This window comes from Heloderma suspectum, chromosome 5 (genome assembly GCF_057233095.1).
Source record: "Heloderma suspectum isolate Gila_16-S chromosome 5, 16-S_ref, whole genome shotgun sequence".
Lineage (NCBI taxonomy): Eukaryota > Metazoa > Chordata > Lepidosauria > Squamata > Helodermatidae > Heloderma > Heloderma suspectum.
The window spans coordinates 127,307,151-127,334,450 of record NC_139462.1 but is presented as its reverse complement, the minus strand read 5'-3'; the positions used below and the strand labels follow the sequence as shown (position 1 = coordinate 127,334,450).

General features: G+C 48.2%; 1 protein-coding gene across 1 annotated transcript; it reads left to right on the top strand.

Moving 5' to 3' along the window:
- Positions 1-18,095: 18,095 nt before the first annotated feature.
- Positions 18,096-26,407, top strand: LOC146344420 (glucose-6-phosphatase catalytic subunit 1-like). Its single transcript, XM_084857322.1, has 5 exons — positions 18,096-18,375; positions 19,105-19,214; positions 19,734-19,839; positions 21,117-21,232; positions 21,583-26,407. The coding sequence occupies exons 1-5, from the start codon at positions 18,146-18,148 to the stop codon at positions 22,092-22,094; spliced, it is 1,074 nt and encodes a 357-aa protein (XP_084713448.1). The 5' UTR covers positions 18,096-18,145; the 3' UTR covers positions 22,095-26,407.
- Positions 26,408-27,300: the final 893 nt, after the last annotated feature.

Sequence of the window (27,300 nt, the reverse complement as noted above, 5' to 3'; positions counted from 1 at the left end):
GGGACCTACAAGGCCATCGAGTCCAACCCCCTGCTCAATGCAGGAATCCAAGTCAGAGCATCCCTGACAGATGGCTGTCCAGCCTAGTCTTGAATGCCTCCAGTGTGGGAGAGCCCACCACCTCCCTAGGGAATTGGTTCCATTGTCGTATTGCTCTAATGGTCAGGAAGTTTTTCCTGATGTTCAGCCGGAATCTGGCTTCCTGTAACTTGAGCCCATTATTCCGTGCCCTGCACTCTGGGATGATCGAGAAGAGATCCTGGCCTTCTTCTCTGTGACAACCTTTCAAGTATTTGAAGAAAGTACTTGAATTTGGAGGTACTGCACTGCAGTGGTTCCACTCCTATCTGGATGGCCAATTCCAGAAGGTGGTGCAGGGGGATTATTGCTCTGTGCCTTGGCAATTATGCCATGGGGTTCCACGGGGCTCTGTTTTATCCCCTATGCTGTTCAACATCTACATGAAACTGCTGGGGGAGGTTACCCAGAGGTGTGGGCTGAGGTGCCATCAATATGCGGATGACACCCAGCTCTACCTCTCTTTTTCATCAAACCCAGGTGAGGCAGTGGCTGTTCTGAATCAGTGCCTGGGCATGGTAATGGACTGGATGAGGACCAATAAACTGAAACTCAATCCAGACAAAATGGAGGTACTGTTAGTATTAGTTCATCTGCCCAGCTAGGTGATGTTCAACTTGTTCTGGAGGGGGTTGCACTCCCCCCTAAAGGATCACTTTTGTAGTATGTGGTACTCTTGGACCCACAACTGTCACTTAGGGCACAGGTGAACTCAGTGGCATGGAGCACTTTTTATCAGCTTAGGCTGGTATACCAACTACGCCCTTATCTGGACAGTGATAGCCTAGCTACAGTTATCCATGCTCTGATAACTTCTCATCTGGATTACTGCAATGTGTTATATGTGGAGCTGCCTTTGAAAATGGTCCAGAAACTTCAGCTAGTGCAAAATAGGGCAGCAAGATTGTTAACAGGGACTGGCCAATGAGATCACATAATGCCAATACTATTCCAGCTGCACTGGCTGCCAGTCCATTTCTGGGACCGATTCAAAGTGCTGGTATTAACAGTCAGAGCCCTTAATGGCTTGGGGCCAGGTTACTTGAAGGATCGTCTCCTCCCATATGTGTCTGCACAGATACTGTGTCCAGATCTCGGCACCGCACTTTAAGAAAGATGCAGACAAGCTGGAGAGGGTTCAGAGGAGGGCAACAAAGGTGATCAGGGGACTGGAAACAAAGCCCTATGAAGAGAGACTGAAAGAACTGGGCATGTTTAGCCTTGAGAAGACTGAGGGGAGATATGACAGTGCTCTTCAAGTACTTGAAAAGTTGTCACAGAGAGGAAGGCCAGCATCTCTTCTCGATCATGCCAGAGTGCAGGACATGGAATAATGGGCTCAAGTTACAGGAAGCCAGATACTGGCTGAACATCAGGAGAAACTTCCTGACTGTTAGGGTAATACGACAATGGAACCAATTCTCTAGGGAGGTGGTGGGCTCTCCCACGCTGGGGGCATTCAAGATGAGGTTGGACAGCCATCTGTCGGGGATGCTCTGACTTGGATTCCTGCATTGAGCAGGGGGTTGCTCGATGGCCTTGTAGGCCCCTTCCAACCCTACTATTCTATGATTCTATGAACAGCTATCCCTGCGTGACACCTTCTGGAACTGTCCAGACAGAAAGGAACGGAACCACTGCAGAGCAGTGCCCCCAACCCCCAACTCCCTCAGGCGATCCAGAAGGATATCATGGTTGATGGTATCAAATGCTGCTGAGAGATCCAAAAGAATCAACAGGGATGCACTCCCCCTATCAATTCCCAGGCGAAGATCATCCACCAAGGTGACCATGGCAGTCTCAATTCTGTATCCCACTCTGAAGCCAGTTTGAAATGGGTCCAGATAATCAGTTTCATCCAAGACTGCTTGGAGTTGAATGGACACCACCTTCTCAATTATCTTGCCCCCAAATGGTAAATTACTTACAGGCCTATAATTATTGAAGTCTATGGGGTCAAGGGAAGGCTTCTTCAGAAGCAGTCTAACCATTGCTTCTTTTAGACATGATGGAAAATTACCATCCCTTAGGGAGGCATTAATAATATTCAGCAAATGTTGCTTTACCATCTCCCCTCCCTGGACTACAAGCCAGGATGGGCAAGGATCGAGAGGGCAAGTTGTCTTTCTGACCAAACCAAGCAGCTTGTTCACATCATCAGGAATCACAAGCTGAAAATTATCCAGTTTAATTGTGCAAGCAGAGTTGCTGGACACCCCACTGTTGATTTTTGTCCCCACAACAGTGTCCAAGTTGGCGTGTATCCGAAAGATTTTATGTGCAAAAAACTCATTAAAGGCATACAGCAAGCTACTGAAGGCTCTAAGATCAGATTCAGTGTATGTGTGTGTGTGTGTGTGTGGGGGGGGGCTGACTCAGATCTCTAGCCACCCTGAACAGCTCAGCTGGGCGTGAGTTTGCGGATGCAATACATGCAGAGTAGAAAGCTCTCTTCGCTGCACGTATCACCACCTCATAGGTCTTCAAATGATCCCTATGATGTGTCTTATCAGATTCAAGTTGAATTTTCCACCATCGGCACTCTAGTTGTTGTCCTTGCTGCATCAGCTCCCTCAGTTCTTCTGTAAACCCTGGAGCTTGTTTGGAAGCGGGTAGGAGAGGACATCTAGGAGTGACCATGTCAATAGCCCTGGTCAGATCTTCATTCCACATAGAGATCAGGGACTTGACAGGGTTGGTGGCGGCACCAGCCAAGAAACCCCCCAAGGCATTTTGGAATCGTAATGGATCCATCAGCCTTCTGGGGCGGACCATCTTAATTGGTCCTCCACCCCTGCGGAGGCAGGTAGTAGCCGTGATACCAGCCCTGACCAGACAGTAATCCGTCCAAGACAATGTGGAGACAGATAGAACCTCCACCCATGAATCATTCTCCTGATTGGAGAAGATCAAATAGAGCATGTGACCAGCTTCATGCATCAGCCCCTTGACCATCTGGGGCAGGCCCATGGTTGTCATGGTCGCCATGAACTCCTGAGCTACATTTGGCAAGCTGGACCTGAGGGGCATGTTGAAGTCCCGCAGAACGAAAAGCCTGGACAACTCCAACACCAGCTCCGAGACAGCACTGTGAGCTCAGTTAGGCAGTGGGGTGGCTGGTACCCTAATAGAATCCCCAATCTGTCCCTAGTCCTGAGGCCGAGGTATACACACTCGATGTGAGCCAGTTCCTTCACAGTGAGTCTGGTCAGGGGGATGTTATCTTTCTGGGCCACTGCTATGCCGCCTCCCCATCCACTTCTCCTTACCTGCTCTACCATGAAGTACCCATCCAGGAGAAGCTGTGTCCATACATGCCTGCTTATCTTCCCCAGCCAAGTCTCCGTAATGCATCCCAGGTCAGCCTTTTCATCCAAGATTAAATCATGGATGGTTGTGATCTTATTCTAGACTGACCTGGCATGGCAAAGGAGCAGGCAAAGATTCTGCGGGCGGCTTGGCCCGCTCCCCAAGGTACCTCGGCTGACAAGGCAACCAGAAGGCTAGATAGGTGTAAAGTATTACACCTCCTATTAATTTTATGCTTTAATATAAATACTGATGGCAGCTATATTTATGGTGGAACTTCACCCTTGTGGAAAATAGGGTCTGGACTAAGCTCATGCCTCTCTGCTGATCCTTATCCATCACAGTTCCAAGACTGCCTGTTTCCTCCCCCTCCTGTCTTGTAGCTGCATCGGATTTGCACTGATCTAACAGAATAATGACACCCATATGCCATCATACCTTCTCTATGCCATCATAAGTTGAGGGTAGGCTGGCAAAAGGGATTTAATACTGATCCTACCCTTATCCAGCCAGCATAATTAAAGAATAGCATTGCTCTGCTCATTCCTGTAGGTTGGTTAACAAAAATATAATATTTATCAGTCCCTCTCTGTTGTACTGAGGTCAGAGTTTATAGTTTTACCTAGACAAAAGCTATTGCATGAGCTTTTAAGGGGCCTGGACTTACAAAATGTTCTCCAAAGCATGACTGTTTGAAGAGCCTGTCATCTCTGTGCTGTGAAGTATCTCTTGAATAAACAGGAGATCAGATCAGTCTTTAAAATTAATATTAACATCTCCATCCTGTCTGGCTTCAGTTTGAACACCCTCATCTAGAAGAAATAGAGCTGTGCCATGAGCAACCTTATCCCCAGGAAACCCCTTCCAGTGATTTCATGTAGTTGTTAACAAATATGGGAAACAAGAGAGAAACCTGCAGCACTGCACAGGCAAATTGCATGGGCTGAAGCAGCAGTCCCCCAGCACTGTCCTCCATATTCAAGAGTCAAGGGCATCCATGTGCTCATCTGCACATGTGAGCACATTGGTTTCCTTCTGCATGGCCCATTAATTTCTCTAGGGCAGAGGGGGGCAGAAGGTAGATTGGGACCAACCAGTAGATCTCTGGGGGATTTTTACAGTAGATCCTCAAGTGGTCTGATTCCTTATGCTGGCTTTCTTCGCACGGAGCTTTTATCTTGCAATTGAGATGGCTCCTTCACAGAAGTTGCAGGCTCTTTACATGACCCCGTGTCCCTCCAGGGCAATTCCTGCACTAAATGCCCTTTGTTCTGTTTTTAAATAGATCGCAGATAATGAGCTCTCAAATTATCCCGTTGTGTGTGAAAAGAGGAAAAACAGCAAGAAGAGGAGCGCACCCAGGTTTCAGTAATACACACCAGATCTGCCTTCTCATCCATGATTCGGGGCCGATCTACATTGTGCCCGCCGCTGCAATGAAGTTGGGCTCCTGCCGGCTTAAACGCACCTGCATTAAAACTTGATTATCCACACTCACCCGTCTTCCCCGGTTCCAGTGCTTCCTCGAATGCGCTATGCCTGTTCACACTCCCCGCCGTGCTGTTTACCCGCTCTCCGTCAAGACGCCCGTCATTGGCTGAGCGGCAACTCCTCCCGCCTCAGCAAACACACGCCCCCTCCTCCCCCTCCCTCCGCATCTTTCTGCACTCGCTCAAGGCAAAACCCCACCACACCTGCGTCACTCCCCCCCATCGATTCTCTTCGCACACCTTCCAGGCATATTGTATCCCTCTTCGGAGCACAATTCTGCCAGAAGACATGCCTTGAGAAATGGCGACATATTACTGGCTGCTTTTTGTCTCCACGAATGCCCTTATGTGCGCTCTCAAGGCACTGATAGCTCTTGACCGTCTGGTGTCCCAGTGCAGGAAGTCCAGGGTCCAGATCCTGTGGTGGTATTGTCAGCGCCATCTGAACCTCGCTTCAAGGATGCTGCGAAATATGCTCACCCTCGCCCAGAACACGAGTTTCCTCCCATCCCTCGTGTTTTCCGGAGGTACTGGGTACGGCCGAGCAGCCAGGACTGGTGGGAGAGGCTTGTTCTGAAGGTATGGAACGATGAGAGATGGATTGAGCACTTCAGGATGTCTCGTCAAACCTTTTTCAAAGTTGTGGATGAGGTGTCCCCATTACTGAGGAGACATTCCACCCAGATGCTCGCAGCGATCCCAGTGGAGAAGAGGGTGGCCATCACAATTTGGAAGCTCGCAAATCCCTTATTGTACAAGTCTGCAGGGGAGCAGTTCGGTGTTGGGAAAGCCACTGTCGGGGAAATTTTTGTGGAGGTGTGCCTCGCTCTGGAACATGTTCTGCTACGGAGAACGGTGTGCCTAGGCAACATGGACGCGGTGAGCAGGGGCTTGGGGGGTGGGGGGAACGCAGCTTTTGGGCGGGAAGTTGGGATCTTCGAAGAATCGGATCTTCGGAGAAGCGATGTTCCGCAGTTCACTCTTGTGCCAAACTAGGCTTCCCTGTCATGATATGCTCTGCGTTGAGATTTGCGGAGGATAGTACAGGAATGATCATGGGTGTGCCCCTAGATGTGTGCGTGTGTGCTACCACATCCCTGGGCGGAGTAGGCGAGCATGGGAGGTCCTGTGGGATGCTACATGCTTGTCCGGGCTTGTCCGGGCAAGTGTGCACGGAAATGGAGCAGGCAACGAGCGGGGAGGATCATTCACTTGGTGAGGGGCTGTCATCCTTTCACTGCTCCCTACTAACTTGGCTCCCCCCTCTCTTTCCAGGCACTGCTTGGCTTCTCCCAGTTGGGCTTCCCGGGGGCCTTCGCAGCTTGCGACGGGACGCATTTGTCCATAGTCTCCCCGATCAGACAGGGCGGGGAATTTATTAATCGGAAGCAGTACTACTCCATGCTTCTGCAGGGCACGACAGACCATGCCAGACGTTTCATCAATGTGGAGATAGGATGGAGTGGCAGAAATCATGATGCCTGGCACAGGTCCCCGCCTAAAGGGCAATAGCGCCGATCAGCCAAATCGCGGCACTGGGCAGTGCAAGAACTGCCCAAGAAACCGAGATTCATGGGGTAGCGGGCACAGGGTGACCCTGGGTAAGCATTGCGAGCACCCAAGCCTCGACTGACCTCACACCTTTGCACCCTCCTGTGTAATCACACTCATGAGTCACCCCCCTGAAGCACATGCAGGTACCACAGTTCCCATTATGCGTGCTTGGAACAGTCCATGAGCAGGGAAGAATGCGGGATAGAACCTGCACCGAGAACCTGTAACGCATCCCGCAACTCACCGCTCCCCTCATTGGGCTGGTCCACCTCCTGTTCTGGGAATGGCCATTCCTCTTCCCGAACCATGCTGTCATCTCCTGTGAAAAGGTGGCAAACGTGTGACCTCATGCATATGTTAGACCTCAGCACCTCAAGCCCCCGATCCCACACACAAATACACCCAGGACATATTGCTAAACCACAGGGTGCCGATGTCATGGTGTGGGACAGAATGCAGGACACAGCGCTATCGAGGCCCATGCTAAGAGTAGGTCCATTCCAGGACACCTGTGAGGAAGGTCTGTGGCAATGCATGACTAGGATATCAAAGCACTGTGCCCAGCGTTGCGGATACTCACCCTGGCCGGGACACCCAGCAACCTCGCACTGACCCATGTCTAAGTGCTCCCCCTCTTCCGCTGATGCCCCCAGTGGCTCCAAGGAAGGTGCTCCAAGAGGGTCACATTCTGGAGATTCCGTGTGCGCACAGCCCCTGCGGATCTGCAGACTCCCCGCAACGTGCTTCGGGCAGACTGTGGCATCCCCACGAAGAATCCCATGCAGCTGAGCGGAATATGGGCAGGTCGCCGCACTGTTCCCAGATCGTGAGTTGTGATTCACCACCCACCTGTAGTCCTGGCGCATGGACTTGGTCTTGGACCTGCACTCTATTGCGCTACGCTGGTGGCCACATGTGGTCATCTCTCTGGAGACCTCCTCAAAGAAATCCAAGTTCCTGTGGCTGCTATGCAGCTGTTCTTGGATCTTCTGCTGCCCTCAAATGTCCAGCAAGTCCTCAATCTCTGCGCACCTCCAGGACACCCCTCTTCCCTTGCTGGAGGATGCCATTGTGGTTTTGCATTGGTGGGAGAAGGCAACTGAGTGGGTCTTCCCACCTGCTCTTCCACAGGTCAAAAAGGCTGCGCTGAAAGCCTGCCTTGATGGGGTCCACCGTGGAGGGCCCCTCTGCAGTCGGTGTTTGAGGACCCTGATCCTGGAAACAGGACAACAGAGGAACTCTGAGAAGGGAGGGCTACATTGCTGCTTGATGCTAGAGCCAATCCTCCCCTCTCCATGCACCACCACACAAGTCGGCGCACTTGGCCAGCATGCGCGGGGGTCCTGAGCAACGGGGGGGAAGGACACTCCCAGGCGCAGTGTGCCCTGATCTGGGCCATCTCATTTGAATCCCAAACGGAGATTCCACGTGGGAGCGTGGGAGCTCGGGCACCCCACGGCTCACCTCCGTTCCTTACTCGACCATGGGCATGCCTCAGCATGCGGCGTGACCAGAGAGACACGGCGCGGAGAGAACAACACCCATCATGAAAGCTATTCAGGAGGGGGAGCTTTCCTGGGGAAGTCATTCTAGGACCCTTGGGCACCGCACGCAACACATGGGTAAAGTCTCCCAAAAACACATTCCGTGTTCCATCGCAGCAAAAGCAACTCCCAGCCCTGAAATCCCCAGGCGGGTGGGGGGGAAGTACGCACGATGAAATTTTGCAGAGAGAGGGGGAGCCAAGGGGGCAGCAGGGTGCAAGCGGGTGTGTCATGAGGAAAGCAGTGTAGGGTTTGAATGGGGATACACACTGCCATTACAGCGTTCACTCGGGAAGAGGCGGGGTGGGTGAATGCGCATACAGTTTGAGCGCAGGGCACAGAGGAGCTATGGAGACCTTCTGAACTCCGATTCTTCGAAGATTCGGAGTTATTTGCAGCTAGAGGGAGAAAAAGAGGGATAGTGGGGTGGGAGGCCAGCGGTGTGTTCTGGAATGCAGGAGGGGGAGGTGGGGAGCGACGCTATTGGTTGGCCAGCATTCAGAAGGGGGACAGGTCAGGGAATGCACTTACCACTCAAGCACGGGAGAGGGAAGCTGCCGCGACACCTCCGTAGCTCCAGTTCTTCGAAGATTCGAAGTTACTCTCCGAAGGGAGGAAAAAAAGGGGACGGGGTGAGGGAGGGCAGAGGGTGGAACGCAGACTGGTGAGGAAGCAACGCTCTCGGCACCCGGAAGACGAGAGGGTGCCGTCGGGAGCTGTGATTGGACAGGGGGGAAATCCAAAATAGGCCAAATATGGGCAGGCGTGGGAGGGGCCTGAGACCACATTGGGTAACGAGCATGGGATCAGCACAGCACATTGATGGGAGATACCAGGATATTGGGGTGTTGGAAGCTGTACAGCGGAAGCAGGAAATCCCGATTCCAATACGAGGCGAGTGCTGTATAGTGTGAAAGACAGGCGCTGAAAGCTCTTTGGAGGTGCAAAAACCATGAATGTAGATCGGCCCTAGGTTGTGGATGAGTGCAGTCTTATTGCAGTCCGACTTGGCATTAAATAGCAGTACCACAAGACAGGAGGGCACAGTGGATGAGCCACCATGTACATGAGAGCTAGAGGAGGGGGGTAGAAGGGGAACAGCGCATTAACACCTGTGGCCCATTCTACTGTGATGTCCCAGCCCCGTCCTCCTACCATATCTCCTTCTGCCTCAAGTTGCTAGGATGGAGGCTCCATCTCCATGGAACCCTGCATTTTCTAAGCACATCCTTGCCACAGTGGAGCTTCCCACACACTCTTAACACACCACTCACAACTCAAACATACCCACAACCATTCTGAACTCACATACTCCATTCATCCAGTCAATCACCCGCAGCCAGCCTAACACAGTCACAGATAATAGTGGAAGTAACCAGCCACTGGTCACACAAAGGACATCAGGCTTGCCAACCCCCCAGCAAACTATTTCCCAGACATTCAGAGCTACTTCTGCAGGCTCATGCGCTCTCCATCTCTCACGGGGAGTGCTTTAGTCCCTTCTCCCCCTGTCTCTCACCCAGAGGGAGACCAGCTTCCAGCCACCACAGTCTCTCACCTTGGGCAGAGGAAGCAGTTCTGACACACAAGCTCCCTAGCCCTGTCTCTCACCCAGGGTGGCCACTGCTGAAGGTAGCTGCTATTACGGGAGACCGCTGCTCTCACCTGGGGAAACTCCCCCTACACACAACTGATACTAGACGGCACAAGCAGACACAGAGGTAAGGGACTACCCAAGCAGAACGTGGAGCACCCCCGCCCTCATGGCATCCCGAAGTTGCCCCCTTCGGTGGCGGCCTGCCATCGCACAGCGGGGGTCTCTCTCCCAGAGGCCTGGGGATGTCCAGTGGCTGAGAGAAAGTGTCCTGCCTCGGTGAGCAGCCTTCCCAGCAGGTGTCCCCACTCAGCACCCGCTAGGATGGCCGGAGGAGGGGGTGCACCGGTCAGCTGCAGAGCAAGATGCTAAGGCAGCAGAGTCCTTAAAGGCCACACAGCCAGTCCTCTCCCCCCAGTTCCAGCTCTCCTCACCAGTCACAAGCAGAGTGGCCAGTCCAGTGTAAATAACTGCAGCTAAACCCTTCAGCACTCCCCCAAACAAACGAGTCTTTGGTTTTCATCACACAGAGCTTTTATCCTGTGATTGAGATTGCTCCTTCACAGAAGTTTGCAGGCTCTTTGCATGACGTCATGACCCTCCAGAGCGTCTCCTGCACTAAATGCCCTTTGCTCCATTTTTAAATAGATCGCAGATAATGAGCTCTCAAATTACCCCGTTGTGTTCTGCTTGAGTTCCCGCCATGAAAAGAGGAAAAGCGGCAAGAAGAGGAGCGAGATCAATGAAACATCATGGAAGACTCAGATCTGGGGAGAGGGGAGAGGGGAAAGGAAGTGGGTGAAAAAGGGAGTCTTTGAGCATCTCTACACCAGCCTAAAATCCTGCATTTAAATCAGGGCTTTCTGCTTCCTTTTTAAATGCAGGATCACAACAACTCCCTCCCCCCCCCTTCTCCCTGTATCTGAGTCTTCCATTATCTTTCATTGATCTCTCTCCTCTTCTTGCCATTTTTCCTCTTTTTATGGAGGGAACTCAAGCAGAACACAAGGGGGACAATTTGACAGCTCATTACCTGTGATCAATTTAAAAATGGAACAAAGGGCATTTAGTGCATGAGATGCCTTGAACAATCACAGTGCCATGTAAAAAGCCTGCAAATTTCTGTGAAGGAGCAATCTCAATCCCGGGATAAAAGCTCCGTGTGAAGAAAGCCATTGTGATCCTGTATTTAAAATAGAAGCAGAAAGCCCCGTATAAATGCAGGATTTTATGCTGGTGTAGAGATGCCTATGGTTTAACAACAGCAACAACAAAATGGTCCCCCCCCCCCAAAAAAAATTAAGCTACTGCAATGGAGAAAGCCCAGTGGAAAACCAGGAGTGGATCTGTGTGTGAAAGGACTAGAAGCTCCATTCTGATATTTTAAAAATTGGGGGGCTGAGCAGAGGCACCTGTTTCCTTGACTCTAACGGCATGTCATTTGCTCCCCACAAGCCACTAGTTTCTACCTGGTGGAAGTCAGTTCTAGTGACAAGAACGAGTAGATCTAGGAAGCCTGAAGTATGCCCAGCCCTGGTCTATGGATTAGATATTCTCAGCCAAAACCACATTGGATTAAACGGAGATTAAGAGCCAAACAAGATGAGTCAGGGGAAATTTTCCCACAGGTTTTGTTTTTGAAATTAGCAGCCTGGGGATGCAGTGCTTTGGACAATGATGTTCAAGCCTTTCCTCCCGTGCCCCTTCCCTGATAAAAGGCAGACATCCCCAAAAGCTACTCTCTGCAGCAGGGGAAGGCAGGAACAGCACCTGTACCTCTTCTCTCTCTCCCCCCCCCCCCGCTCCCAACTATGGAACTAATAGGATAGGATGGGGAAAGGGCATAGGATGAGAATCCCTTGAATTATGCCTGGTCTGGCCCTAACATGAGGCCCTGTTGAAATTCGCTACAGTTTCTTTCCAGTCTTCTGAGGTACAGTGATGGTTTCTGCTTTTAGCTGCTGTATGTGTGGAGCTGTGTAGAGTAGAAAAGGTGAGGTCAGAGCGTGACTGAGTTTGGACCCTTCTGAATCCTAGTTCCACGTCTGCAGTGGCCTGGCCTTCAGGGACACGGCCACTGCCTGCGCAGAGTGCAGCAGGTCAAGGGCCCTGCGCCTGGACTTTCGTTGGTGAGTAGAGATAAACCAGGCATTTTCACTGGCTGGTCAGCAATCATTAACCCTGCACCTCCCAGCTGCACAGAGTGTGGACAACATCATGTTTTGGAAGAAAGGCATCCGTTCACAATGCCAACGTTTGCTGTGTGATCAGGGTTTCCAGGAACACAAGCAGAACAAACTGCACCAATGATAAACAGGAAACTGTGGCTGTTCTCAGCAAAGGGGCCTTAGGAAGATGGGATATATTGTGTGTTTTCTGGCCACAGAAGTTGGGTTTAGCATAAATTACATTTCTTTTTCATCACTTTGTCTGGAAGTTTGGGTTGCTTCCAGACAAAGCTGTTACTGTGCAATTGCCCTGCTGCCTGAAACACAAAATGATACAGTGTGTGTGTGTGTGTGTGTGTGTGTGTTGTAGTCCAGTCTATGTCATATTCCACTTGCAACAACCACTTCTTTTGTCTTTCCACACAAAAGATCTGTTAAGGAGGGAAAGACAGAGTAAGTGTCTTTTTATTGGTAGTGCGAGGAGCTATCTGTCTGGAGCTCCCTTGGCCCTAGATTCTATGTGTTTATTATACAGATTTATATCCTGCCCTTCAATACAAGCATTTCCAGGGCAGCTAATAGCCACAACTGGAATAAACCAATACAACCAATAAAACAAAACCAGATAAAAATAATACACAAATCTAAAACACACCCACTCACCCCATTCTGCCTTGTCCCATCACTTTTCATGGATGGCTTCCTATTCCCTTCACATACAGTTTCTTTCACTTGCACTTGCTGGTGACGAGAGGCCAAACGACAGAGACCTGTGCTTAATTTGGCTACTTGTATTTTGCAGAAAATCTTTTGAGGATTGGGGCAGCTCTAGAGAGATTGTCATTGATGGAAGCGCAGTCTTAAACTCCCTTTCTAGGTAGTATCCCATTGAACCGAATGGGACTTAATTCTGCATCTATTTAGGATCGTGCCTGTGTGGATGGGCAGTGCATAATTACTCTGGAGAATGTAACAGCATTATATTAAGTGGAAGTGATGTGTGGAAATACAGTGTTAATTCCATTTGCAGCTGGCTGCAGAAGGGGCAATTGCATGCTTCCAGATGGAGGGCTCCTAGCGGTATCAGTCAGAAGACGGTGTGCAGCTATTCTGTCTTTTTTTTCTTAACAGGTTTTCCAGGGTAGGACAAAAGATGGAAGAAGCAGTGGGAAAACATGGGAGGGTTATGAGTGGAAGATAATTATGTTTTGACCCCTGTAAAATTCCATGAATGAGGCTGGGTGGGGGTGTGATAAAAGCCTCGTCTGGAAGCACGCAATGTCTCAGCAGTGCTGGAGGGCCCTCGTAGTTTGGAGAGGCCAAACTCTTGAGAAACCTATATTATGGGGTACCTAGTGCACAGTGGCAGCTGATGCCCACCGAGGCTGGTGGGGTGGAGCCGTGGGGCCACCAGAAGTGGAGCAGCCTTTTGAATTCCAGCAGCCAGCAAACCATATTGCACAAAGGGAAAACTGAGGTGTATGAACTTTAAGATCATGAGTACAAAGCAGGGGGAGGGGGGATTCACACAACCACGGAAAAGCACTCCTTTGGACCCACATTCTCTTGTTCCAGGAACAATTCCCACTGCACAGAAAATCAAGTGACTAAACTCATGAGTCCAAAACAGTGACTGGGTTCAGACATCACGATAACCCACAATGGCTTAATTAACCCATCGTGGGTTGTGTCATCTGGTGGGAGTTTTTTTTAACCCACCATGGCTTATTTGGACAAAACAACCCTCTCTGATAACCCACAGTCTGCAGAGTGAGGTCTTTAACTCATCACGGGTTCTCGTGTCATCTGGCGGTAACCATGGAGTTTTTTGGCCAGCTGCAGAGCTGTGCAGGAAGAGCGATCAAAACCACTGCCACTCTGCTCTTCGCTGGCGTAGCACTTAGGAACAAGGTAAAGCAACCAAGCCAGCAGTGCAAATGGGAGGGAAATGAGGAGGATCAGGACCAAACCTGATAGCCAGCCTCCCCCAGTCAGGAGGCACCTGATCCACCATCAAAACCCTGTGCAATTACCCCAGGGGAGTGAAGATCCCAAGTGCAGAAAAAAGAGGGTGGTGGCTAGAAAACATTGGGAGTTTGCAGGAACAGGTCCAAATTCCACACACAGCCTCTCCTTGTTGGAAGGCACCCGATCTACCATCAAAACCCAGCACAATTACCCCAGGGGAGCAAAAATCCCAGGTGCACCAAAAAGGGGGAGATGCCTATAACACCATGGAGGTTTGCAGGATTGGGAGCAAACCTCATAGCCACCCTCAAAACCCAGTGCCCTGACATTGACAGCAGCAAAAATCCAAGATGGCTATAAAACCTTGGAGGTTTGCAGGATAAAGGCCAAGCTTCATAGAGATGTAATGCTCATTCTCTAAAGCACTAAAGAGAAATTCTCCCCATGGCCATTGCTGACTGAGGGTTTAACATCTTCCCAATATTGCAACTGCGAATTCGCACAATTGCAAATGTGCGCAGTTGCAGTATTGGGAAGACGTTAAAGCCTCTTTGCCATGTTAAAGCCTCTGCGCAATTACCTCACCTGGAGGTAATTACTGGGGATACTGGGGGAGGGTGCAGGGGAGGCAGGAAGTAGGGTCACTGCTCCAGTCATCCCTCATACTGGGCTATCCCTGACAGCACAGCACTAAGTGCTGTGGGAAAATATCGGTTATTTATTGCATTTCTATACCGCCCAGTAGCTGAAGCTTTCTGGGCAGTTCACAGAAATTACAAAGGTTCTGCATTGACCTTCTGCTTTGACAAAAATGTAATTTCAGTTTCTTGTTCCCTCCTCCACATGTGCACATACCCTCCCCCCATATGCTTTGTTAAAACTTATAGAAGGTATGCGGCATGTTTGTATATTTGTTGGTGGGAACACAATACCCAACACCTAAATGGCCCTTATCAAGTGGTTCGTGCTGATAATATTAGCTAAGAGGGTCAGAATTTGCCATTGCAATACATCAGGAACATACTGTGGTTGATGAAATTTCAAGCATTCAAATTGGTTTGAGTCAGCATTGGATCTTTGCCTTTGTGGCTGCTGAACATACTTTGAATGGGAGATAAGAAGGTCAATGCTGTTGCAAAAGAAAGGCAAAAGCCCACTTGAAAATATAAGAACCAGAAGTGTTCAAAGTGCAGCCCATAACAGGACTGCTCTAAGCCACACTGTCTTGCACCCTGTGGAATCAGTGTCTGCAGAGAAGGAGTGAGCAGATAAACTAGGAGAGTCTCAGGTTCTAAAGGAATGTGAAATTTTTTATGGCTGGAGTAGTGCTGCACTGAATTGACAAGGATTGTTGCTCAGCTGTTTTGGTTATATTTTGAGGAGTGAGGTGAAATTCAGAGTGTGGGGAGAACTGGAGCACCTACCATTCTGTTTTTCACTGAAAGCCCTGTTCTTGAATTGGGAAATTCAAAATGTCTGCTGCCATAAAAAATAGCTACCTCCTTTACCACTCACTGGAAGCTGCCATTATAGTATACAACAGTGGAATACCTGCAGGAGAAAAAGCACACGTGTACTGAGTAGGAGGATTATTCCTCCAGCAGGTCATTTTATTCGAGGGGTGCATTTAATACTTTCTTTCTCCAAAGAAAGGGCAGTGATTGTAACAAGCTTGTTAAAAAATATAAAGTCACAGTGCGCTGTTACATACAACCCTGTTTTTAAACCTGAACTACTAGGAAAACATTCTTTATGTTTGGATTTCTTTAAAAAAAGTTTTGCAAAAAGTCTCAATATTTTATTCTTTTTTCTTTCTCAGCACGGATGGGATTTAACAATATGAAAGAAGTAATGGATTCAGCCTGAGTGGGTTGTGCTTCCTGGGAGGAACCAGGATTTAGTTGAGGGCAACAGTCACTGCTTCTGGCCTGAGGAGAGAGAGGCCACAGCCTGACAGAGCTCAGTGGAAAGGCTTTGTTGAAATAAAACTTGTAAGTTTGTTTGGAAGGCAGTGTCTGTGGGGTTTAGTCCACCGAGTCTGAAACAGGGACATTATTTAAAACCAGTGCCAAAGGTTTAAAGCATGTCCTGTGCTGGGTTTCTTTTGGTGGGAGGGGGGAATCTGAGTTGAGCAGTGCAATCCTATATTTGTGTAAACAGAAGTAAAGCCTGCTGAGTTCAATGGGACTTGCTCTCAAGTAAGTGTGCTGAAGAACTGGTGAAACAATTTGGAGAAACAAAATTGGATAGTGGCCATTTCATAAACCCATTTCTCCTCAAATACTGCATAAATTTCACAACATTTTGATAGAATCATTGTTACTCTGTAGCCCTAGCCAGGAGGTGTGCAAAGAAAGGCCCAAGGTAATCTCACCTGTGCAGCTAGGCAATGTCAGATCTTGGCTTTAATGGTTTTACAGCCCCTCCCCCGCCCCCGCAATAGTCATGTGTATCACGAACAGTTGTGAAGCACACAAACAACATTTATCTTCTCTCCCCACTGCCACCAGCTGTGCATGCTTTACAACTATTTCTATACTCCTGATAGAGCAAGCAGTTTGTCAACCCTGATTAAAAAAAATACTCAAGCATGTGCAATTTTGCATTTTCAGCTCACTTACAGGAATAAGAGCTTGCTTCTGCTGTCCTGATGCTAAACGCATGTCCTTGGAAATTAGCATAAGTTTCTTGTAGAAGATAATATATATTCAAATAAAAATAATAAAATGAGCATCTGTAACTGTGTACCCTGACTATAAAATGTTTTTAAAAGAATTAGAAGAAAGGATGGTGCAGTAAGCAGCCCCAGTGGTACTGATGCCGGGCCTCTTTGCACCTGCCCCCCCCACCTGCTGCTCCTGGGGGGGGGGGGGGGGCTGGGACTCTGGACTTTCACCCCGAGGTAGAGCTGTAGCTGCACTAATAGATAATCTTAGGAAGAGACGATCAAGGTGGGATGTGATAGCAATTTTCAAACATTCAGAAAGTATTCAGTATCACTCAGCATAGCCACTTCAGAATTTATTTATTTATTTATTTCATTTCTATACCACCCAATAGCCGAAGCTCTCTGGGTAGTTCACAAAAATTAAATCCAAGCAACACACAATAAAACAATTTAAAATATATAGAACATTAAAACCACAATATAACAATACAACCACAATAAAACCTAGCAGCAGTGCAGGAGTTTAAAATACAGATTTAAAACAGCAAAGATTTAAAACTTCAGAAGAAGTAAGAAGAAGCAGAGTTCAGTTTCATTCATAGTTTACACTACCTACAAAAGATCACTCTATTCCTGTTCTAGAGTTTGCACTCCTAGGTACACCTACCTGGGAGTAAGTCTCATTAAACACAGTGAGCTTAACTTCTAAGTAAACTTGCATAGGGTTGGGCTGCAGCTAGCCTGAAATACCTACCACAGTCATGGTTCAATATTCCTCCTCTGCATCTTATAATCACAAATTAAAAGTTGGGGAGATATTTCTACTTATATTTATTACCTCTTAGCCACCATGATTGTGAGCACAAAAAGTAGTTTAAAGTGTGTTAAGGGGTAGCTAAAGTTTTATCACACAGAAGAAGGCCGTTGCCTGTTCTCTATCATCCAAGACTGTAGGACACAAAGGCTTAAGTTACAGGAAGGCAGATTTCAGTTGAATATTAGGAAAAACATGCTAATGGTCAGAGCAGTCAGACAATGGAAGCAACTGCCTACGGAGTTGGTGGGCTCTCTGCCACTGGAGATCTTCAAGCAAAGACCAGGCAGCCATCTGTCAGGGATGCTTTAAACTGGATTCCTGCACTGAGCAGGTTGGACTTGATGGCCTGAATGGCACCTCCCAACTCTATGATTCTTATGTGGGAATACCATATGTGTCTTATCTCTTACATTTTAATTATTTTTAAGACAGTTTAAATTGAATTGTTGCACTTATCTTTGAGTTTTGGGAGGACTGGGGGAATGTTAAGTGACCTTTAGGGGTACCCTCGGATAAGCTGTACTCAAATCTGGAAAGGTTCAACTTGGAGTCATACACACATGTAGCAAAATTCCTCTGTCAACTGAAAGTGCCTGTGTTATGCATGAACTAAAACCAGGGATGCTTGCTTTTATCCAGGGGCTATGGGACAGAATAAAGATGTAATGTTAGCATGAATGTAGCACTGGAAATAGTTAACACCTCTGCCATGATGATAACAGGCTGTTTTAGAGGGCCTGTTTGTCCCTCTTGCATAAGTTGCTCTGAACTTGTTTGTCCCAGGCTGGTGGGGGAAAGCACCTTTGCTCAGGAGCTGTTTTTGTGACCAAAGTGATTTTGGGTCCAAAGCTCAAGCTGCCACCCACAGGAGAGGATAAAAGGCAATGAAAACTGTGTAAGAGTGTAGTGCAGCCTCCGCACAGACCACATAGCTTGTCACTCAACCACTGATAGAATGGAAGCAGGCATGGACATTCTCCATCATTCAGGCATCCAAGCCACGCACTACCTCCAGACAAGCTACCTCAGCTCCCAGGACTGGTTCCTATTTGTCTCTTTTGCTGCTGACCTCCGAAACACCTTCTTTGTCCTCTTCCCCATCTGGTTCCACCTCTGTGAGGCAGTGGGGATCAAACTGGTCTGGGTGGCTGTGATTGGTGACTGGTTGAACCTTGTATTCAAGTGGTAAGTAGTCTATCTACTTTAAGCCTGTCATGTGAACTCAGGGTCTTCTTACTTTGCACTTAGCCCCAAAACATGTAATGTTGTTTGAAGGACAGTGTGCAAAGTGCTTTCCCTCACCAAGAACATCCACAGCTAGTGCCCATACATTTGGGATGAGAGAGGAGGATTGTCCAGTTCAAGAAGTATGGCTCTTGGCAAGTCTTGACCTTGGCAACACTCTTTTAAAGGAAGGAACCATTGCAGCTACAGCTTGATCATGTTGCCCATTCCAGCGAACGCTCTTTGAGCGTGCAGACCCTTCCATTAGGGTGGATCAAGGGTCCACACCCCTTTGTTTTCCCTTTTGCCTTCTCCTCCCTGCAAGTTCAGTCCCAGCCTGGTGAGCCTTTTTCTGGGACCATGGGATGGGGGAAAGGCTGTCAGTTGCCTCTAAATTACTCTGGAGAGTTGTGTGGGCTGTGGTTACCTTCAAAGCTAGCATTCAGGACAAATACCTATTTGTCAAGGGGAATAGGCCACCCCCAGTTCTGGTTCTTTCCTGCACCTGACTCCAGCACTCCATGAGAAAATGTGGCCCTCTGGCCAGGGGTGTCTTGATTGTGCACAATCCTAGATCTAGATGTTCACAAAACTGTGTGGGCATGTGGCTTTGTTTTGTTCTTTACTAGTTTTGTTGTGGAGAACAGCATCATAAGTTCGCAATGCCTGTAATATCCCCTTTCTCTGCAGGATCCTGTTTGGACAGAGGCCCTACTGGTGGGTACATGAGACCAGTTTCTACCAAAACACCTCAGCCCCTGCAATCCAACAGTTCCCAGTTACTTGTGAAACTGGCCCAGGTGAGATCCCAAAGAAAACAGAGCCAGAGGGGTGGCAGTTACTGCTGCTGCAGCAGCAGTGGGACAGGAAGCAGGGTATGGGGGCTGGCTAGAGAAGGAGGTCCCACTACAGTGAGTGTGGCAGTGTCATGTTTAGAGAAGCAGTCTGTCCTTCGGGCTTTGATGCTTTGAACAGGCTAGAGCCCAGCTTAGGCATCTAGGAAGAACGAATCTAAAGGAAAACTCATTCCTGAAGCTGCTTTAGACCATCAAACCTCCATCTATCCCAGTATTGTCTACTCTGACTGGAAGCAGCTCCCCAAGATCTCAGGTGAGGTTTTTCCCAGCCTTAGAGGTTGGGGTCCTATGCAACTTGACTTGGGTGAGTGGAGCCAAGTTGGACCATTTTATGCCCTGCCTCAGGCAGCAGAATGTCTTTGGATGGCCCTCGGCTTTGCTCTTGCGGTATCTTTCTGACAGGGCCTGAGGAGGATGTCTGGTTTTGAGAGCCAAGGCCTCTGATCTTTCTTCCCACTTTAGGGAGCCCCTCTGGCCATGCAATGGGTTCAGCCGGTGTGTACTATGTGATGGTTACAGCCATTCTTTCCATCATCCTGGGGAAGAAGCAGCCATCATGGAAACACCGGTAAGCAGCAGCATCTGAAGGACTAATAAACACTCTGGGCAAGGGTCAGTGACAGGAAATGCCTTGGGTTTCAAGGAGAATTCATGTCATGATGGGAAGCCAGGCTAGTCTTGCTCCAGGTACTTCCACTGCTGAAGGGAAAAGCAAAGACCTGGTATTTTTATGCCAGGACAGCCTTCAGTCGAGAATGGTTTAGCAGGGAAACAGCAACACCTAGCCCCAGTCGTGCAGGCCAGGACTGGGCTGGAGGGAGGAGGCCTTGACATCAGCTTCTCCCTACAGGTCTCGGCCTGAGAGGCCTCCAAAGGAGATACGGAGTCTCTAGGGCAACTTTCTCCAACCTGGCCCCCCAGCTCCCATCATCCCCAGCCAGCATGACCACTCTGGCTGGGGATGATGGGAGTTGTGGCCCAACACATCTGGAGGGTGCCAGGTTGCGGAAGGTGGCTCTAGGCACCCCATTCTTTCTTCCAGTCAGAGGTTTGCTGGTGACAGCAAAAAAAGAGACACCAAGGGTGAACAAAGATAGTTCCTGGATAAAAATTGTGTAGCTGCAGAAGTAAAGAAGTCTAACTGGGATCTGAATGAAGACAGATTTAACGTTTTTAGTACAGCACCACCGCACTGGAAACACCCTTGCTGTGATTAGTACGCCTGTACCTATTCCTCTCTAGGATCAAGCTTTGGAAAATACTTTTCTGCAGGTTTGAAATGGAAGCTGCCTGTGCATGGTACTGCTTAGCTGGCCCTGTGTGGTGTCACCAAGAAATTTCTTTCCCAACTTGTTTTTGAAGGAAGCTTCCATTTTCTTCTTTTTATTGGGCAATGAATTAACAGATGAACTCCTAAGCATTCATGCCAGTTTAAAAATAAAAAAGATGGACAACCTGCCTGAAATACGGGGGAAGGGAAAAGACTGATAGTGCTTGATTTTCTGGGATGCATATCTGCATTTCATTTGTGAAGCCAGGAGAAAGCCAGGGTCACCCTGCAGCTGAGTGACCTGTTGTGCGCTCTGCTTTCATACGGTATCTGTCTTCACCAGGTGTCTCAGAGGGACAGGGGCTGGGAATCACCTAAGGTAAAAATTGCACAGAAACCCACAGTCTGGATTTCCAGAACCCTGCACTTGTAGCTCTTGCATCTCCTCAGTGTGGGTGGTGGAGGTAGGAAAGGGGTTTCTGTCCTGCAAGTGAGCTCAGGAGATCCCTGACAAATCGGCTTGCTGTTTGGCTTGCCTGTGCTCACCCTTATTCTCTTGCCTGTCTCGTTTGCAGTTTCTTGCAGGCAGTGCTGTGGGCTGCTTTTTGGGCTGTCCAGGTTTGCGTCTGTCTCTCTCGGGTCTTCCTTGCTGCCCATTTTCCTCACCAAGTCATTGCTGGTGTCTTCTCAGGTCAGTGCAGTCCTTGTGCAGTTTACTCGCAATCTGTTACGTTGAGATGTATTGCAAGGTTGCAGCCATAGAGTACACTAGTATTTGCTGCCATGCACCCAACTGCAGAGTTCAGATTCTGCTTTCAGCTCCCACTGAACAAAATTGGAGTTGGCTCAAAATGAGGTCTTGGGGTGGTGAGATGCCTGTAGGGTATATCTCTGCATATCTTCTGGGGCATATGTGTGATTGCAGCCTACACTATTTTGCAAAGCATATTACAAAACGTTTTCCTAAAACACTCTCTCTGAATGTTTTTCAAATGGTGGAATCAATGTTCTGACATGCTCTGCCTCCTTTTCCCATTTCAGGCATGTTGGTTGCTAAGTCTTTCCGGCACATACACTCCATCTATGATGCTAGCCTGCGGAGGTATTTGGGCACCACGCTTTTCCTCTTTTCCTTTGCCCTGGGCTTCTACCTGCTGCTGAAGGTGCTCGGTGTGGACCTCCTATGGACTTTGGAGAAGGCCAAGAGGTGGTGTGAACATCCAGAGTGGGTCCACCTGGACACTACGCCTTTTGCTGGCCTCCTGCGCAACTTGGGTGTTCTCTTTGGACTGGGACTGGCCCTCAATTCCCCAATGTACACAGAGAGCTGCAAAGGCAAACAAGGGCAGCAGCTGGCCTTTCGACTGGGCTGCATTGGCGCTTCGCTCCTCATTCTGCACCTGTTTGATTCTTTCAAGCCTCCTGCCAAGGTGGAGCTGCTCTTCTACTTGCTCTCTTTTTGCAAGAGTGCTGCTGTGCCCCTGGCAGCCGTTGCCCTCATCCCCTACTGTGTTTCTCAGGTGCTCAGCCAGCAGGACAAGAAAACGGTATAGTGGGTTTTTATGAACTTAAGCAAGTGAAGAGATGAGATGCAAGACCTCAGGGGCCAAAGGACAGTGTTCTTGGTGACCCTCTTGCCAAGGTACGGCTGGGCTCTGTGGGCCCATGCTTTGGTCACAGGCCCTGCTGGATTCAGGGTGAGGTAGACCCATGTGCCCCCTAACATACCCCCAGCTCTTATTCCCATCCAGTACTGCCAACAGGGTATGATTCTTCCTGGCTCTCCATCAGGCAAGACGTGTCTCCGGAGAGGTACACCAGCACTCTTTTCCACCACCAGGAGCATCAGTCATCAACTTGCTGCCCTCTGCTGAGGGCTGGACCGCAGAGCCAAAGTCCAGGGCCCCCCAAATGGCCACCTGGAGAGCAGCAGGGGGTGGGGGCAGCAGGAACTGGGCCCGGTGCCAGCACCTGGGCTTGCATGGGTGTGCTGTGGCCCACAGGGGCAGATGCTGCTTCCCACAAGCACCTTTCTTTCTGCTCATTCTTAAAATAATCTGTAGTCAGGGACAGCAGGCCAGGTCCATACATGGTTACAGATGCTAATTTTATTGTTTAGTTTAAAAGTATATTATGCTTTTCTACAGCAAAACAGTGCTTATACCTAAGTAAATGTGTTTCGCATGAGGGCAGCAAAAGCAAGTTTCATTTTATTCCTGGATGGTGCTATAATTTAAGTGAGTTTAAAATGCAAAACTGCACATGCTCAGAGTTTTTCTTCTTCTTTTTTGTCAGCATTGGCAATTTGTTTTTGGTCTGTTTCAGTTTGATTGGTCTAACATATCAGGAATGTAGAAATAGTTGTAAAGGATGGACTGGTGGTGGCGGGACGTGGGGGGAGAAGATCAACATTAGTTGTGTGCTTCACGCACTTGGCTGTCAAAGAAAGTGAGGCCGTAAGACCATTAAGGCGAAGGTCTGAAATTACCTAGCTGCACCACTGATCCTGTCTTATGCTAGGATCGACAATGGGGAAGCAGGGAAGGGAATCCACCGACCCAATACCAAGCCACCCGTGAGACCTGCCAGCATTGTTCACACCTACCTAGTGCAAGTGGCTAGTGGGTTGAGGTAAAGTGATTGTTGGTGTATATCTTATGAGGTTTTGCCATCACTGAAGGATGGATGATACATTTTTGGATGGGGAGGAAGTGTCAGGAATGAATCTGAGTGTGTGGAGATATCTAGCAGCTCAGATTCAGAATGGGAACAGCCAGAACAGGGGGAGGCACCCTCCCTACTGAGCTCAGATATGTCAAGGCCTTCTTCTCAAGACCTTGGCATGCAGATGGCTCAGCCTGAACGCCCCCCCTTTCCTCCTCCATGAGAACCCAGGGTTCAGGGGAGGAGGAGAGTGCGGGGCATGACTTGAGGGATGCTAGGGTCCGTCGCAGGTTGAAGCAAGTAAAGTCAGACTCTCCACCAGGTTGGCTACGCATGAAAGCCCATGTAGGAGGGAGCCACCGTAAGGGAGGGGCACCCCCCCCCCCCAAGCTGGTCTGGCTGGGAAGTTTTTGTTCAAACTTCCAGGAACTTCTCTAACTGTCCACTTCAGCTCCTTTATTGGTATTCATAATTGTGTGGAGTAACTGTTTCCATTGTAGTCTGAGAGTTTCCTAGAATTTGCATTTGTAAGGAACCTGGTCATTAACTAATAAAGTCGTGAGCCTGAGGCCTGGTATCTTGGGGTGTGTTGACTGCGAAGGGGGAGGACAAAGGAATGTGACAGGAAGTAACGTTGGTGGCTCTACCCCTGGCCTACTGCAGGCAGCCTAGAAATGGCTGTTGTAAATATCTGCATGCCATATTTCTATATTTGTATCTAAATCCTTTTGTTATGAATAAAGCATGATGTCTGTTTCATTAGCAAATGAATGGCAAGTCCACTTACTTAATAAAAACATATAAAACATTTTAAAATTATTTTAAAGTTTCCCACATCAAGGTCATGTTTCCCTCCACCCCACCTATTAACCATAAGGGAACTCTTCCACCCTTTCTGTCAAAAGCTGTCTTCACTGACTCTGCCCAGAGATTATTTGTTCTCTGAGGCCTTGTGCACAATCTTTGCATTAGCGTACAAAACATTCATATAGCCATGTCCATGCTGCAACCTGCAACCTATTTGCATGGCGTGTGCATGAAAAGATTGGGCTGCCTTCTCATCTGAATGTCTACAAGCTTGGGGGGGGGGTGTTAAGTGGTGATGAAATGCAGGTTTCAGAACTCCCACAATTTTCAATACCAGACCTCTAAGCTTGGGGATTAATTTGGTTGAAATATTTTCTGCTATATCCCCCCCACCCCTGTGGCAAGCTCTACTTTAGCCTCTGCCTGCCCAATTGATCACTTTTAACTGCTGAAAAACTATTCACACATTCAGTGTTTACTTGGCAGGCAGTTACTCCATGCCCAAAATTTTGTCCCAGACTGATGGTGGTGTTTCTTCTCTCAATAAGTTGGAAGGGGACTCTTGCTTGCAGGGGTTAATTTATAAAAGAAGCTCGGGCCCTAACTTGTTCAGAGCACTGACTTCTCACCTAGAAGCATCAAGGCTAGGTACAGGCCACTTGTTTCACTCACTGGTGAAAGAAAGGCACTCTGTACATGGTCAGAGGCATCATCATCTCTTGCTATTTCACATATTTCAGAGCTGAGCCTGGTATTGAAAATACATTCCAGAGCTAAGCCCTGTTTGTTTGCCTGCCATGCTAAAAGTCAACTGCTCAACAGCTGTCAATTGTTAACTCATAAATTCCTAGGATTGAACAAAGACAGCAATGGGAAAGTTGAGGAAAAGGTTCAGAGGTGGCACACATGGGCAGCAAAGGTCAGATACAGAGTTAACTTGGGGTGGGGTGTGTTTTTTTTGCTTGTTGTGTAAACAGAAACAGCAAGAGTAATTATAGCTCAGTGACAGTGTACGTGGTTTACATTCATTTTTGTTTTTACGGTTTCGGATTCATTTCCAGATATTTTCCATTAAAGGACCTCAGGTAGCAAGGCTGGGTCAAGACCCATTGCCTTGGGGATCCATTGAGGACACAGTTACAAGGCTGATGAACCAACACTATAACTTAATATAAAGCCGCTCCTTAAAACATTTGATGAATTTCATAGCAGTGCAATTTGATCTATTCAGACACAACAAGCATCTTTACACCAGCCTAAAATACCTCATTTAAAATGGAGCTTTCTGCTTCCGTTTTAAATGCAGGATCACAACAGACTCCCTTTACATGTGCTCCCTTACCCTCTGCTTTTCCCCCTCCTTTCCCCCCTTATCTGAGTGTTCCATATGTTTCATTGTACAGCCATTAGATGGCGCTGTGGTCTAGCTCCTCTTATTGCAGCATTTCCTCTTTTCAGGAGGGAGCTCAAGCAGAACTGAAGTGCCATAATTTGGTAGCTCATTATCTCCAATCTTTTAAAAAATGGAATAAAGGTCATTTAGTGCGGGAGATGCCCTGGAAGTTGACCACACCATCTAAAGGGCCCACAAATGTCCGTGAGGAACCAGTCTCAATAGCAGCTTTTATCTCCATGTGAAGAAGCCCAACTTTCTATTGTAAATTCCCTGATGCCAGGGGCCAAGCAAGGGGGTAGGACGGTGGGTAATAAGTACACCAGGACCTAGGGACCTGGTGTCTGAGCCAAAAGTTTTTGGCTCATAATTTGGGAGTGTGGGGAGGGAAAATTCAGATAGCTGAACCGGTGGCAGGGGGCATTTCAAGTGGTGAATACACGTGTAAAGTTTGTGGAGCTTACCATTGTGGCAGCTGTGGCAATTATTCCTCTTTTTAAAATTTTACTTTATTTTTTATCACCACATCCAACTGTTTCTAATTGCTTGGAAGGCTATTGAGAAATTGTTAACCTACCTCTCTCAAAACAATATAAGATATCTCATTATAAAATGTCATGTGAAGAGCAACTGAAAATGCTTAATGATAAATAATGAACAATGTGAAAATGTAAGTAAAAAATAGTAATTGTATTATATGGCAGATACACAAAGGGTGCATCAGTGAGGCAATTACTGTGCCCGATTCACTCACATTTAACGGGGTATCCACTTGACATCGTCACCTTCCTATAAGGCTCCCCTAGTTTCTTAGTGTGTGTTCCGTTTTTTTCCTAACATGAAACTCCCATAAAATTCCATGGTTGAAGCAGGGCATTGGCACTATAAAAGCCTCGTCTGGATGTACTCAGAGCTTTTCATGAAACTGGAGGGTCATGACATCGTCTACAAAACCTGTAAGTAACTGTGAGTAGGGAATGACGAGCACACAATAAATGCCTCGTGTAGAAAAGCTCTGTCCCAGTGCTCTTCAACATTTTTATTAATGACTTGGAGGAGGAGGTGCAGGGAACGCTGATCAAATTTGCAGATGACACAAAATTGGGTGGGATAGCAACTACCCTGGAAGACAGAAACAGAATTCAAAGTGGTCTTGATAGGCTGGAGGGCTGGGCAGAAAACAACAGAATGAAATTTAATAGGGAGAAATGCCAAGTTCTGCATGTAGGAAAAAGAAACCAAATGCACAGTTACAAGATGGGGGATACTTGGCTCAACAACACTACAAGCGAGAAGGATCCTGGAATTGTGGTAGATCACAAGCAGAATATGAGCCAACAACGTGATGTAGCTGCAAAAAAGGCAAATGCTATTTTGGGGCTGTATTAATGGAAGCATCGCTTCCAAATCCTGGGAAGTACTAGTTCCCCTCTACTCAGCATTGGTTAGGACTCATGAGGAGTACTGTGTCCAGTTCTGGGCACAGCATTTTAAGAAGGATGCCGACAAGCTGGAGAGGGTTCAGAGGAGGGCAATGAAGATGATCAGGGGACTGGAGACAAAGCCCTATGAAGAGAGACTGAAAGAAATGGGCACGTTTAGCCTTGAGAAGAGAAGACTAAGGGGAGATAGGATAGCACTCTTCAAGTTGTCACAGAGAGGAAGGCCAGGATCCCTTCTTGATCATCCCAGAGTGCAGGAAGCAGAAGAATGGGTTCAAGTTACAGGAAGCCAGATTCCAGCTGAACATCAGGAAAAACTTCCTGACTGTTAGAGCAATACGACAATGGAACCAATGACCTAGGGAGGTGGTGGGCTCTCCCACACTGGAGGCATTCAAGATAAGGCTGGACAGCCATCTGTCAAGGATGCTTTGACTTGGATTCCTGCATTGA

Excerpts from the sequence above, each read along its gene's own strand:
- LOC146344420 (XM_084857322.1), top strand. The coding sequence starts at position 18,146 with ATGGAAGCAGGCATGGACATTCTCCATCATTCAGGCATCCAAGCCACG. Across the intron at positions 19,215-19,733 it reads TACTTGTGAAACTGGCCCAG|GGAGCCCCTCTGGCCATGCA; the intron begins GTGAGATCCCAA and ends TTCCCACTTTAG. Across the intron at positions 21,233-21,582 it reads CATTGCTGGTGTCTTCTCAG|GCATGTTGGTTGCTAAGTCT; the intron begins GTCAGTGCAGTC and ends TTCCCATTTCAG.